This window comes from Equus caballus, chromosome 12 (genome assembly GCF_041296265.1).
Source record: "Equus caballus isolate H_3958 breed thoroughbred chromosome 12, TB-T2T, whole genome shotgun sequence".
NCBI classification, from domain to species: domain Eukaryota; kingdom Metazoa; phylum Chordata; class Mammalia; order Perissodactyla; family Equidae; genus Equus; species Equus caballus.
The window spans coordinates 41,309,615-41,324,846 of record NC_091695.1 but is presented as its reverse complement, the minus strand read 5'-3'; the positions used below and the strand labels follow the sequence as shown (position 1 = coordinate 41,324,846).

At 61.5% G+C, this 15,232-nt stretch overlaps 1 protein-coding gene and 1 long non-coding RNA gene across 5 annotated transcripts; one reads left to right on the top strand and one right to left on the bottom strand.

Annotated features, from left to right (window-relative positions):
- Window positions 1-2,552: 2,552 nt before the first annotated feature.
- On the bottom strand, window positions 2,553-11,404 carry LOC138916732 (uncharacterized). The gene is made up of 2 exons (XR_011424073.1): window positions 10,988-11,404; window positions 2,553-3,691 (listed from the first exon to the last, which is right to left on the bottom strand). It is a non-coding gene; the product is annotated as an uncharacterized lncRNA (long non-coding RNA).
- On the top strand, window positions 10,016-15,174 carry RCOR2 (REST corepressor 2). 4 transcript variants are annotated; one of them, XM_023654273.2, is made up of 12 exons: window positions 10,016-10,717; window positions 11,444-11,500; window positions 11,798-11,878; window positions 12,124-12,176; window positions 12,270-12,431; window positions 12,539-12,663; window positions 12,757-12,826; window positions 12,916-13,131; window positions 13,476-13,553; window positions 13,669-13,726; window positions 13,868-14,097; window positions 14,204-15,174. In XM_023654273.2, exons 1-12 carry the CDS (start codon window positions 10,591-10,593, stop codon window positions 14,516-14,518), a joined length of 1,572 nt encoding a protein of 523 aa, XP_023510041.1. In that variant the 5' UTR covers window positions 10,016-10,590; the 3' UTR covers window positions 14,519-15,174. The 4 variants fall into 4 exon arrangements, with proteins under 4 accessions (XP_023510041.1, XP_023510042.1, XP_023510043.1 ...); XM_023654274.2 differs by having other exon boundaries at window positions 10,020-10,717; window positions 13,907-14,097; XM_070230073.1 differs by having other exon boundaries at window positions 10,223-10,717; window positions 11,448-11,500.
- The last annotated feature ends 58 nt before the right edge of the window (window positions 15,175-15,232 follow it).

The window sequence follows — 15,232 nt, the reverse complement described above, 5'->3', positions numbered from 1 at the left end:
CCTGGAGGCCATTGACCCATTTCCTGGGGCTACTGTAACAAAGCACCCCAGATCGGGTGGCTTAACCAACAGAAGCTTAGCGTCTCACGGTTCTGGAGGCCAGAAGTCCAAAATCAAGGTGCCAGCAAGGTTGGTTCCTTCTTTTTTTTTTTTTTAAAGATTTTTTTTTTTAATTTATTTTTTTCCCCTTTTTCTCCCCAAAGCCCCCCGGTACATAGTTGTCTATTCTTAGTTGTGGGTCCTTCTAGTTGTGGCATGTGGGACGCCACCTCAGCGTGGTTCAATGAGCAGTGCCATGTCCGCGCCCAGGATTCGAACCAACGAAACACTGGGCCGCCTGCAGCGGAACGCGTGAACTTAACCACTCGGCCACGGGGCCAGCCCAGGTTGGTTCCTTCTGAGGGCTGTGAACAAAGGAGCTACTCCAGGCCTCCCTCCTTGGCTTGGAGATGACCATTTTCATGGTCACATGGTGTTCTCCCTACACGGCTGTCTGTGTCCAAATTGCCCCTTCTTACAAGGACACCAGTCCTATTGGACTAGGGCCCACCCGAATGACCTCACTTTAAGTTCATACCTCTGGAAAGACCCTGTCTCCAAATAAGGTCTCATTCTGAGCTACTGCGGGATGGGACTGCGACATATGAATTTTGGGGGGAACACAATTCAATCTGTAACACCCCAGGACCCCCTTTTTAGGGTCATGGTCTTTCTGCCCATAATTCATTCTGTTTCCCGGCCTCTTTCCTTCTCTCTGCCTCCCCCCGCCCATTTTGTGCCCTTGGGAGACGTATCTGATCCCTCCCAGCATCCTCTCTGCTGAAGCAGGAAGCAGACTCAGAGTCCTCATCAGCAGTCTCCAGGCCATCTGCCCACCAATATGGGCTGGGTAAGACTTTGCGGAGAGGGGTCAGCCCCGTGGCATAGTGGTTAAGTTCAGTGCACTCCACTTCAGTGGCTGGGGTTCACAGGTTTAGATCTTGGGTGGGGACCTACACCACTCATCAGCCACACGGTGACCACGACCCATGTATAAAATAGAGGAAGATTGGTATAGATGTTAGCTCAGGGCTAATCTTCCTCAAGCAAAAAAAGAGGAAGATTGGCACCAGATGTTAGGTCAGGGCCAGTCTTCCTCAGCAAAAAAAAAAAAAAAAAAAGAAAGAGGACTTTGTGGAGGAGAGGGAGGAGTCAGAGGAGACTATGCATGATAAGCTCTTATTGAATGTATGACTGCATACCTCTAACCTACAAACAGTTCAAAATCCATCAACTTGTCCGTCTGTCTCTGAAGGCTTACCACTGGGCCCAATGAGGCTGATCCCCATCAGGAGCTGTGGCCCTCTTTGCTGGTTTTCATCCTGGGGAAGGTGGGCACCTGGGGGCCCTGACTTCAGGGCCAGAGCCCATGGCTGCCAGGGAAGAGAACCCTTCTGCGTCCTTCTGTTGTTTGTAGGTCAAGCAGTACGGTTTTTTTTTCTTTCTTTTTTTTTTTTTTTTGAGGAAGATTAACCCTGAGCTAACATCTGCCGCCAATCCTCCTCTTTTTGCTGAGGAAGACTGGCCCTTGGCCCTGAGCTAACATACGTGCCCATCTTCCTCTACTTTATACGTGGGACGCCTACCACAGCATGACCTGCCAAATGGTGCCATGTCTGCACCCGGGATCCGAACCAGCGAACCCCAGGCCACCAAAGTGGAACGTGCACACTTAACCTCTGCGCCACCGGGTCGGCCCCAAGTATTTCTGAATGCTGTAATGCAGGGAGGGGGCAGGGGGTGGGCAGTAGGGGGCAGGGTTGCCTGTCTACCCAACAGCCATGCTTCCTTCTTTCTTGCAAACAGAGCCCCAGCTCTGCTGGGGTGATGCGTGGAGATCCCTGGGTGTCACGGCAGGTGTGCTGGAGCACAGACGTGATGGGTCCAACCCAAGCGTGGGCACCCTATGCTCCTTTGCTAGGGGTTGGTAAAGGGGCCTGGGCCTGCTCAGGGATTCCTGGCAAAAGTTATTCTCCCTGAAAAAAGAGAGATGCCACGGAGAAAGGCCCACACCTCTCCCCTCCTAATCTAGAAATTGTCCTTCAAGGATGGGAGGCTCGGAGCAGCTGCAGCCATTTAGCGACCATGAGGGGAAAACTTCTGATGCGTGGAAGAGGCAGAACTGAGAGAAGAGAAACAAGGAAGAGGCCTTGATGACCACGGAGAGCTGTCCGTGGTGACCATCAACCTTCACACTTCTTAGGAGAGATCATAAAATGTCTGCTTTGCTCAAACCACCACTGAGCAGCTGTTCTCTTACAGGAGGAACAGCCAAATGCATCTTCACTGAAAGGGCGTGGACATAGGGATTCGAAACACAGGGCTCTGGCATCAGCCGGGTTGAGATCAGTCCCGGCTCCGCCACTTTCAGGCTGTGTGGCCTTAGGAGGTCCTGTTCTGAAATCTCAGCTCCCCGCCTGTAAAAATGAAGCTAACTGGGATACCCACCTCACAGGGCTCCTGTGGGGGGAAACGAGAAGAGAAAATTTAGGCAGGCATTTTGCACACAGTGGTTGGTCCATCTCAAAATTCAATTTGTTTATTCATCCATGAATTTATTCAGCAGTAATTCTTGAACATCTACTATGTACTTGGACATAGTATGGACTAATCTAGAGTCAGAAGATGTAGCTATGAAAAAATTAATAACAGGAACTCAAAGACGTTGGCTCTTTCTATTATTATTGTAAGTCTTTACCTACCAGGAGCCCGTAATCTGTTGGTAAAATCGAGGGAGATTGGGCAGGAGGATTTCCCTGGACGTGGTGAGGCTGGGGCCGTTACAGAGGGGAGGGGCAGTGAAGTGGGACTTGGGACGCCCCCGAGCTGATTCACTCAGCAGCCATTTGTTGCGTACCTACTGTGTGCCAGCTGCTACAGGAGGAGCTGGGGATGCACAGGTGAATCAGACAGGCCCCGCCCTCTCTGGGCTCACAGCCTCAATGGGGGGACAGACAGGTAAACAAGCAGGTGGTTACACTGGAGTGTGATCGGGGCTGAGATGGGGAGGGAGGGAGCGGTCCCAGACAAGGCGCTGTCTGAGCTTCATTTTGCAAAGTCAATGAGGATTAGTCAACAGGAAAGGAGCAGCGGCGGCTTCCCCAGGGAGGAACGGCAGGTGGTTCAGCGTGGCCGAAGAAGCATCAGTTCAAGAGGAGCAGTGTTCAGGGATGTGTTGTTTCAGAGGCTGTGCTTGCAAGTGACAGGAAACTGAAATCAACCAGGCGCAAGCAGTCCGAGGAACCTGCTGGCTCATACGACTAAAATGTTCAGAGGTTAAGCGGCTTCAGGTGCGGTTGATCCAGCAACTCAAAGATGTCACTGGGAAACCAATTTTCTTCCCTCTCTTCGTTGTGCCCTCCAGTGTTGACTTTCTTTGAGGATCAAAGATGGAGGCCGAGGAGCTGGCCTGGTGGCGCAGCAGTTAAGTTCCCACGTTCTGTTTCGGCGGCCCAGGGTTTGCCGATTCCGATCCCGGGTGTGGACATGGCACCGCTTGTCAAGCCATGCTGTGGCAGGCATCCCGCATACAAAGTAAAGGAAGATGGGCACGGATGTTAGCTCAGGGCCAGTCTTCCTCAGCAAAAAGAGGAGGATTGGCAGCAGTTAGCTCAGGGCTAACCTTCCTCAAAAAATAAAAATAAAATAAAATCTGTAAAAAAAAAAAAAAAAGAAGGAGCTCAGAGGAGGCAAGAAGGGAGCTGTTTCAGTAATGGGGTGAGAGGGAGGGGACTGACAGAAACGGGAGACTCGTGGACACGGAAGTGAAGCAAAGGGAGGAGGAGTCCAGGGCAACGCCCGTTTCTACTTTGGGTCCTGGCGGGCAGGGGAATCAGGAGTGGGGTAGGCAGTGCGAATGGGCCATCAAGAGGCTGAGGTCTGACTTGGAAAGGCTGGCATGGGGGTGTCTGAGAAATAAGCGAGCACAGCCGTCCAGAAGGCACTTGGTTGGACATGGGGCTCCCGAGCCCGGGGTGGGGGTCTGGGCTGGGGAGGGAGGCTGGAGCGTCCATGGCGGGGGAGTTCAGGATGTGGACTGGCCCTGAAGCAGGCACGAGGGGAGCCGGCCGGGAGCTCATGTCCGGGAGCACGGCTGGCCCTCTCTGTCCAGTCCTGCCCGTCCAGAGGCAGAGGAGCGAGACCGGGCCCACCAGGGTTTTGGGTTCAGAGATAACAGCCACTGGTGACCTTGGCAGGAACAGTCTCCGAGGAGCAGCTGAGGGTGAGGTGTCATTGCAGTGAGTGGGAGGTGAGGACAAGGATAAAGGGTGTGAACAACTCTTTTAAGAAGCCCAGCTTGAAAAAAAAAGAGGAAAGGCAGCAGTAGCTTCAGCTGAAAGGCGGAGCCAAAGATGAGCGTGGGACAGAGGGCCGGCGGGGTGCATGTGCGTGTTGGCGTGTCAGTGGAGGTGGCGGCTGGGGGTGGGCTGGGGGCATGTGAGGATGGAGGGACTGAAGCAGGCTGACGTGCTGAGGGGACAGACAGGAATGGGGGAGGAGAGGTAAAGGAGGACCAAGGCCCTCGGGAAGGGGTGTGTGTGCACGTGGAGGGGGGAGATGTGGAGCCTGGGAGCGAGGTGGCCTTGAAGGGAGAAGGTGCGGCTACAACTGGAGGTGAGAGGGACGGAGCCGAATCTCTGGATGTGGGGGCAGGCTTCCTCCCAGATGGCCTCACTTCTGTCTGGAAGTGGGAGGCAAGGTCACGGGCTAAGAGCCAAGCACCAGGTGGGGTGGAGGAGGAGCATGAAGGGCCAGGATAGAGGGGACCAGGCCAGGAGCCCCGGCTGAGTGCTGCCAGAGCAGAGCTCGCCTGCAGGAGCCAGCAGTCCCAAGGGACAGCAGGGCATGGGGCATTCCGTAGTGGGCTGGTCAGCATTTGCAGGGTGGATGGGAAATTCTGGGCCACCAGCTAGGGCTCAGCAGATGGTGAGCAGATCTCTTTGGCTGGATCAGAAACAGGTTAGAAAGCCCTCGGTACTGGGCTAGGAGAGGAGAAGTTCCAACTTTGCCCGGAAGGCAATAGAGAGCCACGGAAGATTATGGAGCAGGAAGGGGACCTGATCAAAGCAGTATTTAAGAATCTGTATCCAGCTCCGTGTGCACGAGGGACTGGAGAAATCAGACTGAAGGCAGGACTCTGGAGCACTGGACAAGTCTGAAGGGAGGATGTCAAGCGTCAAATGTCACAGAGGAAGAGCTTTTTAGCACCAGAGGTCAGACCCAGGAGCCCTGGGTGGCGATGACCTTCAGCTGGTCCACAGAGCAGGGGCTGCCTCACAGAGCAATGAAGGGGTTTCCAGCTGGGTGGGGGTATCCAAGAGGGGACCCCTGCTTTAGAAGGAAACCAGCATTGACCGCGGCTCTACTTATGTTCCAGCTGAGATGATGCTGGATCGTCTCCCAACAATCAGATGAGGTCAGAATTATTGTTCCCTTTGAGAGATGGAGGGCTGAGGATCAGAGAGGCCAAGTTACTCACCTCGGGCCACACAGCAAGGGAGAAGCAGAGCCAGGACTTACCCCAGGTCTGAGATCTTTGACCTGCACTGCTTTTGGGCTTCCCTGGCCTGTTCCTAATCTCCTCTGCCATTTCTCTAGAGCTTTCTGCTCCATCTGACCTTGTTCTGGGAGGTTCTGGGTGGCTCTGGGCCTAGGAGACTTGTTGGGGACCGGATCTAAAGCTTAGTAACTCTAAACGTCGCAGGGCGACCTGGATCCCACGCCCTTACGCCAGGAGGTCGACCTCCCAGGGAGGACGTGTGTGGCCAGGCGGAGGCGGGACCCCTTGGTTCACGCGGTCACCGCCAGAGGGCGCCAGCTGTCGCCCAGGTGAGGGCGCGGGGAGGCCCCTGCCCGGCTTCCGGAACAACAGAGCGGGCTCCTGGGGCTGGAAGCTGCCCCCTCGTGGGTCCGGGGAGCCCCTGTCGCCTTCCCCCCTCTGTCTCAGCCTTGGGCTTGCTGACCCTTCCTCCCCACTTCTGCTTTGCGCAGGGAGTCACATTTCCTCGGTGTGGGTGTCGGAAGCCTGGGGTCGTCGCGCTGCCCTCCCCCGGGCGCCAGTCCCAGATGTGCCTGGCTCCCCCCTCACGCGGAAACAGTGCTGAGGCCGTGCCAAGCACCGGATTGTCACCTCTGTCACCTCCTCTCAGCCTCTTCACAGCCCTGGGTGGGAGTGCGGGCCAGGCCCGGGGATTACTAACTGGGCCCAGAGAGGGGGAGGGCAGCGCTCTGGGCCACACAGCCTGCCAGTGGGCCCCAGGGGTGTGGGGGAGGGAGGAATCGAATTCCTGCCTAGGCAGGATTGGGAGGGTGGGGGCCCAGGCTCCTTCCGGCTGCAGCCCATCTCCTCCATTCCCCCAGCTTCATCTTCCCCCAGGGCCTCCAGTCCAGGGGAGTCCAGGGGAGCACCTCCCTCCAGCCCCCCCTACTGCTCAGTCAGGTTTCTGCTTAGATCCTGCCACCGTCCCCCCGCCGGCCCGCTTCCCTCCCTCCCCCCCCACGCTTCGCCCCTTGGCTGTGGCCACTGAGGGCCTGGCCGGGGGCCCAGGCAGCACACCGCAGCGGCCAGCGCGCTCGGGACAGTCCCAGTCTGTCTGGCAGGGCTGCGGGTTCAGGATTGGCTGGAGCTGCCCCCGCCTTTGGGAGGAGGCAGCCGTGAGAGAGGCCCGGAGGTGGCTCGCTCAAGGTCACCCTCCTTTTCTCTCCCAGCATCCCTGTTCAACCTTTGTCCCTTCTGCCTCACCTGGAGGAGGGGAGGAGGCAAGAGGCCCCACAGGCAGAGGACAGAGGAGCCCAGGGAAGAGGCAGGCTTTTTGGGCTCCTGGCGTTTATTCATTCAGCAAATATTGAGTGCCCACTATATGCCAGGCACTGAGAACACAGCAGGGAACACCGTGGACGCAGTCCGTGCCCACAGCCCAGTGGGGAGACAGACCAGAAATAAACAATCACACAAACTGTGTAAACTTGTGTCCCCAGCAGTGTGGCAAGGGCCCTGAGCGGGGCTGTGGTCTCGCCTCCCTGGGGACCTGGGAGTGAGGCGTCTTATCTGGCCCAGGGCAGGGAGGCTGACTTCAGACGCGGCCAAGGGCTTTGCGGAGGCCGGGGGGCGGGGCTGAGCACAGCCTCAGTTTCCTCAACTGGAAAACGGGGAAAATAAATGGCCCTGATCATGGGCTGCTGCATCCTGGCCTGCAGCCCTCAAAAAGAAGGCGCTGTCACCGTCCCTGAGGAAGGGTGAGGGAGCTCATCAGGAAAATGGCGGGGAGGGCATTCCTGGAGACCAGCAGCTCTCACAAAGCTCAGAGGTGGCCTCAAGGAGGTGAGGGAGCCCAGTCCTACAGCCGCTGCGCTACCGAGCTTCGCTGGCCCCTCGCTGCCTGAGGCTGGAGGAGAGGAGGGGCTGGTCCCCGGGGCTGTCTCTCCTTCTTTCCCTTCCGTGCCCCCATGTTCCTGGCCACGTGGCACCTCTGCGGCCCCCCGCCTGGGGGAGGCTGATTCCTGACCTGGGGCTGGGGGAGCCAGGGACAAGTGGGTTTGGGGTACCGCAGAGAGCAGGTCTGTGGCGTGCTGGCTCCGCCCCGCCCCACAGCCCCAGGGTGGCAGGGAGGGGTGCTGTCTCTTTAAGAGCCTTCAGGCTGCTGGGAGCAGATGGCCAGGCCGGCCGGGGCCCCTTGTCCTTTGTGTGGCTTTGCACAAAAGAGGGGGCCAGCTGGGGAGGGGGCGGCTGCAGCAGGTGGGAGGGTGGGGCCTTGCCCCTCCCCCTCCTAGCCCTGTGCCATTGCCCTTGGGGAGGGGGTTGCTCACTAGGAATGTGCCTCCTTTACGGGCACTGTGGCCCCCACAGTCGCCCCCAAACTCCTAGGATACCCCTCCAGTGTCATGTCACACCTCCTAGGTAGAAGCTTCATCACACCCAGGCCTAGGGACTCCCGCCACCCCCAGCTCCAAGGAATAAACCTACCCTCCCTGCCCCCTCCCCCAGCAGAATCTTCCTCCTGCCCTGAGCTCCAGGCTCTCGGGAGAAGGGAGAGCAGAATGAGCTCCTTCTGGGAGGGGTATGGAAGAAGGAGTGACACTAGTGGCTGGGGGTACCTGGGGCACCCCTGGAGAAGGGAGGCCAGAACAAGCATGATGCTGAGGCCTGGGGGCGCAGGGGAGCAGCTGGGGCCCTGGACCCTGGGTATGAGTGCCAAATGGAAGCAAGGAGAGGCGGGAGACCCAACTGAGGCCCTGCCTAACGTGGGCCGGAGCGGGCAAGATGGACTCCCTCCTAGGAGCGGGCTGTGTGCAGTGATGGCTGCCTGCCAGGCAGGAGGGGACAGCTATGGGAGCCTCCCTAAGGACTGGAGGTGCTGGGGGCGGGTGTGGCACCCTGCCCCGCAGGAGGGGTGGCTGGAGAGGCTCTCTTCATCTTGTAGCAGACCCCTTAGCTCAGACCTGCCCTTGGCCCATTCATTCTCCTCCTTTGTCCAGACTTCCCCACCCTGGGGCTTGGTGCCCAATCCATGATTTAAGAGGAGGAAAAAGGCCCCGTAGCTCTGGCCCGAGGTGTGGCGGGCAACGTGGCCGCGGGTTGGGTGGCCCCATGTGGCCCGACAGTGCCGCAGCCGGGCGGGGTGGTGCCTGACTTTGCCCGGCCGCCCGCAGGAGCCCTAGGACCAGGCGGTCCCAGCCGGGTCGCGGCCCGACCGCAGGACCCCGGCCGGCTGGCCGCAGGCAGTGGGTGGGGGCGGGGATCCCTGGCTGGGCCCTGGGTTGCTTCTAAATTTAGGAATCTGATTACAGAGTGGCCGAGGAAGGGAAGGGAGAGGAGGGGGCGAACGCAGGCTCGGCTCTGTCTGGGCACAGCGGGGTGTGCCCGGGTGGAGGTGTGTCTAGGAGTCCGGGGCTCCGGGTGGGAGGGGCGGCGGGCGGGGGCTTCGGCTTGTGTGCGCTGCAGCACGTGCCCCGGGTGGCGGGGACGGGCACCGGCGCGGCTCGCAGGCTCGGAGCCGCCGCCGGTGTGCGCGCTGGCTCTTTGTGTGCCTGGCAGGGTGGCTGGGTCTGGCTTTGAAAGTCTCTGCCCACCCCCCTCCCCCATCTCCGTCTGTGCCGCTCTACCCGCTTCCCGGTCTGTCACTCTGCCCGTGCTTGTCCTGGGGGAGGGGGATGCTGATCCCAGCTGGGGTGACAGTGAACCCAGTAGGGAGGAGACCCAGCTCCTCCCTCTCTTTGCCGTCCAGACTTTTCCCTACACCTCCCACTCCCCATCCCTCAGCCCCTTATGCCACTGTTTTGGGATGCACACTGCAGCAGTTAAAGGGAATTGGGGCGACCCCTGGGGACCCACAGATGCACCAGAAGCCAGGCTTTGGCCCGGGAGCTCTTGGAGGAATTCATTCCTCGCCTGTCCGGCCTCCCATCCGCTCTAGCCCCCAAGGGCGCATGACGGGGGGGGGGTCCCCCCTGCGGAAGGGGGGGCGGGGAGTTCCTTGGCAGGAAGGGAAATGGAAGGAAAAGCTGGGCTCCACCCGGGCGGGCGGGCAGGCGGCCTCAGGGCCCCCGGGGCAGGCGGCAGTAACCCGAGCCCACTGGTGCGTGGGGCTGCTGTGCGCGCGGGTGGGGCTGACCCCCGGCTACTCCTGGGGGGCAGCGGGGTCTTCCCCAGGGACAAGTCTGGGAGCCCGGGGGGCCGGCCGAGGGAAGCGCTCTCCACCCTGGTCCTGACCCCACCCCCTGGAGGTCTAGCCCCGGCCCCCAGGCCCCGCCCCCCGGGCCCTCCCTCCCACCCCAGGGCCAGATGTTCAGCTGGCGGAGGCATCGGCTGGGGGAGGGGTGCTGAGGCCGCAGCCGGCACTACTTCCCTGCCAGCAGCTTCATTGTGTGCGCGAGGAGCGAGCGGCGGCGGAGAGCGGGCGAGCGAGCGGCGCCCGAGCGCGGCGGGGAGAGCGAGCGCGCCGGGGAGGGTGCGAGGCGGCGCCCGCGGCTGCGCTGCGCCCGCCTCCCGGCAACTCTGCCCCAGCGCCCCGCGCCGTGCGCGCAGTCCCGCCACCGCCGGGGCCCCGCCGCCTGCCGTCGCAGGCAGGGGTCTGGTCGGGACAGGGGTCCCCACCCGGGGACCGGGGCATCCCGGTGCAGCCGAGAGGTGCGGAGCCCGCGGGGGGCGCCAGTTGCACGGCAGCGTCCGCCCGCTGAACTGCGTGGGCACGCGGGCGCTGGGGCTCAGGGGCGCCCCGAGGGCAGGGCGCCCCGACTTCTCCGGGGGAGCCCATACCCGGTGGAGCGCACGGCGCGAGCGCGCCCCAGCCGCACCGGACCTTGCGCGCATTCCCCGCGTACCCCACTTCTGCACAAACTTTTCTGACGCCCTCGCCCCTGGGGGTCGCGGGGAGCGCTGGGCTGCCCGCTGGCCTCCCGCCCCGCCGGACCCTAGCCACGCTGACCTCCTGCCTCTCGTAGCCTCAGTGGCGACCTCTCCAGGCCGGGCCGGGCACGGCACCCGAGGCGAGCGCGGCAACCACCGCAGCTCTCCGAAGGCTCCCGCGCCCCCGGGGGCAGCTGGGCGCGGTAATGCCCTCGGTGATGGAGAAGCCGAGCGCGGGCTCCGGGATCCTGTCCCGCAGCCGGTCCAAGACGGCGCCCAACGGCGGACAGCCCCACTCGGAGGATGACAGCAGCGAGGAGGAGCACTCGCACGGTGAGCCCGGCGGCCTGGGGTTAAAGGCGCACCGCACCAGCCCGGAGGGCGCGGAGTCGGGCGGGGGAGTTGCCGACCGCGGGCGTGTTATACTGATGGTTCCAGCTCCCTGGGTTGGAACCTCTGCCTTGCTTCTCGCCTAGGCCGGCTCAGGGAATCTGAAGGCTGGGCCCCTAGCTGCTCAGGAGGCGGTCCTGCCCTCCCCCGCCCTGCCCTCAGTCCCTGAGGGACTCAGGCGCCCCTCCCTTCCCCTGATTGGGTCCCTCATACCTTGCCACCTTGCAGGGGTCTGAGGTCTGGCTGGGGCAGGGGCTGGAAAGACACCTCCATAGCGAGCTGTGAGGCTCATGTGGTAGGGAGGAGCTTGGATTCCCTGCAGGGCTGTGGTCCAGGTCTAGGGGCAGCCCTCCAACCCCCTTACCCCCGCAGCCGGAACAAAGGGCTCTGCTTGGCCTGGCCTCTAAAATTGGCCCCTTGTCCGTCTGGTGTCGTTCCCCCCCCACCCCCCCACCCCCCATGGCTATGACTAGGCAGGGTCTCTCCCTCTTCCAGTTCCTTCTGTGGCTGAGGGTAACTAAGAGGGAAGATAGCGAAAAGTGAGCCTCCTGGAAGGTGGGGGCCCTGGGTGGTCAGGAAGGAGAACTCTAGGCCAGCCACCTCCCCCGCCACATCCTCCCATCCTCCCTCCCTCCCTGGAGTCCTGACTGCCTCCCCCTGGCTTCACAGACAGCATGATCCGCGTTGGAACCAATTACCAGGCCGTAATTCCGGAGTGCAAGCCTGGTGAGTGGCAGGGCAGGCTGCGAAGGGAGGGGAGCGGAGGGCCCATGGCTTGGCCCTGAGCCCCACCTGGGGGAGCCCTTGGCTGGCGCCCACTGGAAGGACAGGCGGGGGGGGGGGGGTGGCCCCGTGGCGTGGTTAGTTTTCCTGCTCTGCCTTCCTGTCTGGGTCTCTGCCCCTCCTTCCCTCTGGGCCTCACCTCCCAGGCCCCACTCCTCTGCGGCCCTTTGGCCGTGGGTTCAGGCCAGCGCCACCAGGCTGGTCTGAATGTCTTCCCTCCTCTGCTTCTGTGCCTTTCAGAGAGCCCCGCACGCTACAGCAACAAGGAGCTGAAGGGGATGCTGGTGTGGTCGCCCAACCACTGTGTGTCAGATGCCAAGCGTGAGTGGGGTCAGGACCCTGGGTTCATGCACGTCCCTGGGAGCTGGCGCCTTGAGGTCGTGCCAGCGGGTGGCCAGCTCTTCTCAGAAATGGGCTGGAGGCTGAGTGAGGTGTGTGGGTTCAGCCCCTGCCAGGGGGGGCTCAGGCTCAGGGGCCTGGTCCCTGGGGGTGTCCCTCTGTCTGGACAGGCCTGGGTTAGGAGTTGGAACCCCTCCTTCAAACTCTGGCCCCTCCCGCCCCTGCAGTTGACAAGTACATCGCCATGGCCAAGGAGAAGCACGGCTACAACATTGAGCAGGTGAGCCCTGGCCCCGCAGGGGTTTGGGGTGGGCACGGGACAGTGCAGGGGGCGGCTGAGCCTGAGCCCGAGTTGTCCCCTCTCCCGGGCCAGGCACTGGGCATGCTCCTGTGGCATAAGCATGACGTGGAGAAGTCGCTGGCCGACCTGGCCAACTTCACCCCCTTCCCCGACGAGTGGACTGTGGAGGACAAGGTGTTGTTTGAACAGGCCTTCGGCTTCCACGGCAAGTGCTTCCAGCGGATCCAGCAGATGGTAAAGCCCCTCCACCCCCACCGCGGCTCCTTAGCCCCTCCTTCCTGACGAGCCTGCCTGGGGCCCGAGTCTTGGGTGGGCCCCAGCCTCTGGCGTTGCCCCTTCAGCTGCCCGACAAGCTGATCCCCAGCCTGGTGAAGTATTATTACTCTTGGAAGAAGACCCGTAGCCGGACCAGTGTGATGGACAGACAGGCTCGGCGGCTGGGGGGCCGAAAGGACAAAGAAGACAGGTAGGGGCCCAGGGAAGCTCTGGGTGGGGGCAAGCCGAGCTCCTGGGGGCCCCTTGCTCCCGCCTCACTCCCTCCCTGGCCCTGTGTCAACAGCGATGAGCTTGAAGAAGGACGAGGAGCCGTGAGTGAGGGAGAGCCAGATGCCGGAGACCCCAAGAGAGAGGTGAGGTCCCAGAGCTGGGTAGGCCCTGCCTGCCCGCCTGCCTTCTCTCTGGGCTCTGCACCACCCAGCCCCTCTCCTTTCCCTGGCAGCCTGTGCCCTCTCGGCCCCTGAATGCCCGCCCAGGTCCGGGGAAGAAGGAGGCGCAGGGGTCTCAGTACCGCCACCACCCGCTGCGAACCCGACGGCGCCCACCCAAGGGCATGTACCTGAGCCCAGAGGGCCTCACTGCCGTGTCAGGAAGCCCGGATCTTGCCAACCTCACGCTTCGAGGCCTTGACTCCCAGCTCATCTCCCTCAAGCGCCAGGTGGGGCCCAAGAAGGGGCCATGCAGAGGGGGCAGTCAGCAGCGGGGAACTATGAGTGGGGGCAGCTGCGATGGAAGGGAGGCGGTGCAGGCGCCAAGGCTTCCTCTGCCCTATCCTCTGGGCTTCCGGGTAACTCGGCATTCTTTTCTGGGCCTTTAGAAAAACTGGTTCGTAAAGAGAGGTGAACCCTAGCATCACCCCTACTGAGTGGTTGTGAGGGAGGAATGAGCTAGATGATGGGTGGGAAAGAGCTTGGCTGGGAAGGAGGCCCCTGGCGAGGGCTGGGTATTGATGGCCATCCTGGCACGGAGAGTTTGACATCCCTTCATTTCTGACCTTCCCAGGTGCAGAGCATGAAGCAGACAAACAGCAGCCTCCGCCAAGCCCTGGAGGGGGGCATTGATCCACTCCGCCCCCCCGAGGTAAGGCTGCTCTTCGAGTGCAGAAGGGGGTTTTCTTGCAGGTGGAGCAGAAAGGGAGAGCAAGGCCTCCACTTCCGTATTTTTGAGTCTCAAGGATATATTGTTTGCTCTCCAGGCCAACACCAAGTTCAACTCCCGCTGGACCACGGATGAGCAGCTTTTGGCTGTGCAAGGTAGGTTCGATCGCCTATGGGGGGAGTAGAGGGCCCCCAGAGTCTTCCCACCCTCCGAGGAGCTGGGGTGGAGGGGGAGGAGCAGGGAAGTAACTAGTTCTCAGGGGTGTTCACAGTCTGCTGCCCTTTTGACCCTTGCAGCCATCCGTAGGTATGGCAAAGACTTTGGGGCTATTGCAGAGGTGATTGGGAACAAGACTCTGACCCAAGTGAAGACCTTCTTTGTGAGCTACCGGCGCCGCTTCAATCTGGAGGAGGTGCTGCAGGAATGGGAGGCCGAGCAGGATGGGGCCCCTGGAGCCCCGGGCCCCATGGAGGAGGCTAGGAGAGGGGCTCCCTTGCCAGCCCCAGCCCTAGAGGAAGATGACGAGGTGAGAAGGGGTGAGGACACCCTTCAGAGAAGAGAGGAGAGGAACCGCGGGGACTGGGCCGAGGGCGGGAAAGAGCCTGGTCTCTCGCTCTTTTCTCTCCTCTCAGGTCCAGATCACATCTGTCTCAACGTCGGTGCCCCGATCGGTGCCCCCTGCACCACCCCCTCCTCCACCTCCCACCTCGCTGTCCCAGCCGCCCCCGCTGCTGAGGCCACCTTTGCCCACGGCTCCCACTCTGCTTCGTCAGCCACCCCCACTCCAGCAGGGCCGCTTCCTCCAGCCCCGGCTGGCCCCCAACCAGCCCCCACCACCCCTCATCCGCCCTGCTCTGGCTGCCTCCCGCCACAGTGCCCGCCCTGGCCCTCAGCCCCCACCCACCCTGATTGGAGCCCCTCTGGAGCCTCCAGCACCCTCACTCTGAGCCCTGAGGCCCTCTACCAACCAGAGGCTCCAGAACCCCTTTGCTGGACATCCTCAGACACCTCTGGCTTCCCTGAGGCCAGAAGGGACTAGAGCTCTTGCCAGCCCTTTTGAAGACCCGAGCAGCCGATGGGCACAGCCTGGACCCGCGGGTTCTGCACATCTCTGGCAGCTGAGCCTGTCTCTGCCCCCATCCCAGCCAGCAGCTGGGACTCAGTGGCTTCTGAGCTGGCCTGAGGGTACTTTCTTCCTGGCTGGGACTGGAATGGCTGTCTCCGAGTCAGCTCGGGCTTGGCCTCTGGGCCATGCCCGTTGTGTAGAGGGGGTAGTGACTCTAGCTTGGCGGGTAGGGGAGAGGACAGTTCGGCGTGTGGGCTGTTCTCCCTCCGTCCCTTCTTTCAGCAATAAGTCTGGGGTGAGCTGGGGAGGGGCCCGCAGGGGGTTGGTGGGCAGAGGTTCCTCGGGGCCTGAGGTGAGCAGGGCTGGAGGGGCAGCTCTCCTGTCTGTCTTCAGGGGCCCCTGGGGAGTGCCGAGGAGCTCTGAGGGTGCCCACTGTGCCCCCCACCCACAAGCCTGGAGAAAGGAGGACTGGGAACATATGCAGACATGGGTTTATTTTTCAATGTTTTTAAAAAATAAATAAAACCTTCCAAGCTCGCTGAGTCCTCTTTCCCTGGTGTAAGGACCTGTCAATGCCATGAGAGTGGGAGCGAAG

What these genes read in the sequence shown, in the direction of transcription:
- RCOR2 (XM_023654273.2), top strand. Translation starts at nt 10,591, where the DNA reads ATGCCCTCGGTGATGGAGAAGCCGAGCGCGGGCTCCGGGATCCTGTCC. An exon ending in ACGGCTACAACATTGAGCAG is followed by an intron (nt 12,177 to 12,269) that starts GTGAGCCCTGGC and finishes CTCCCGGGCCAG; the next exon opens with GCACTGGGCATGCTCCTGTG. An exon ending in CGAAAGGACAAAGAAGACAG is followed by an intron (nt 12,664 to 12,756) that starts GTAGGGGCCCAG and finishes CTGTGTCAACAG; the next exon opens with CGATGAGCTTGAAGAAGGAC.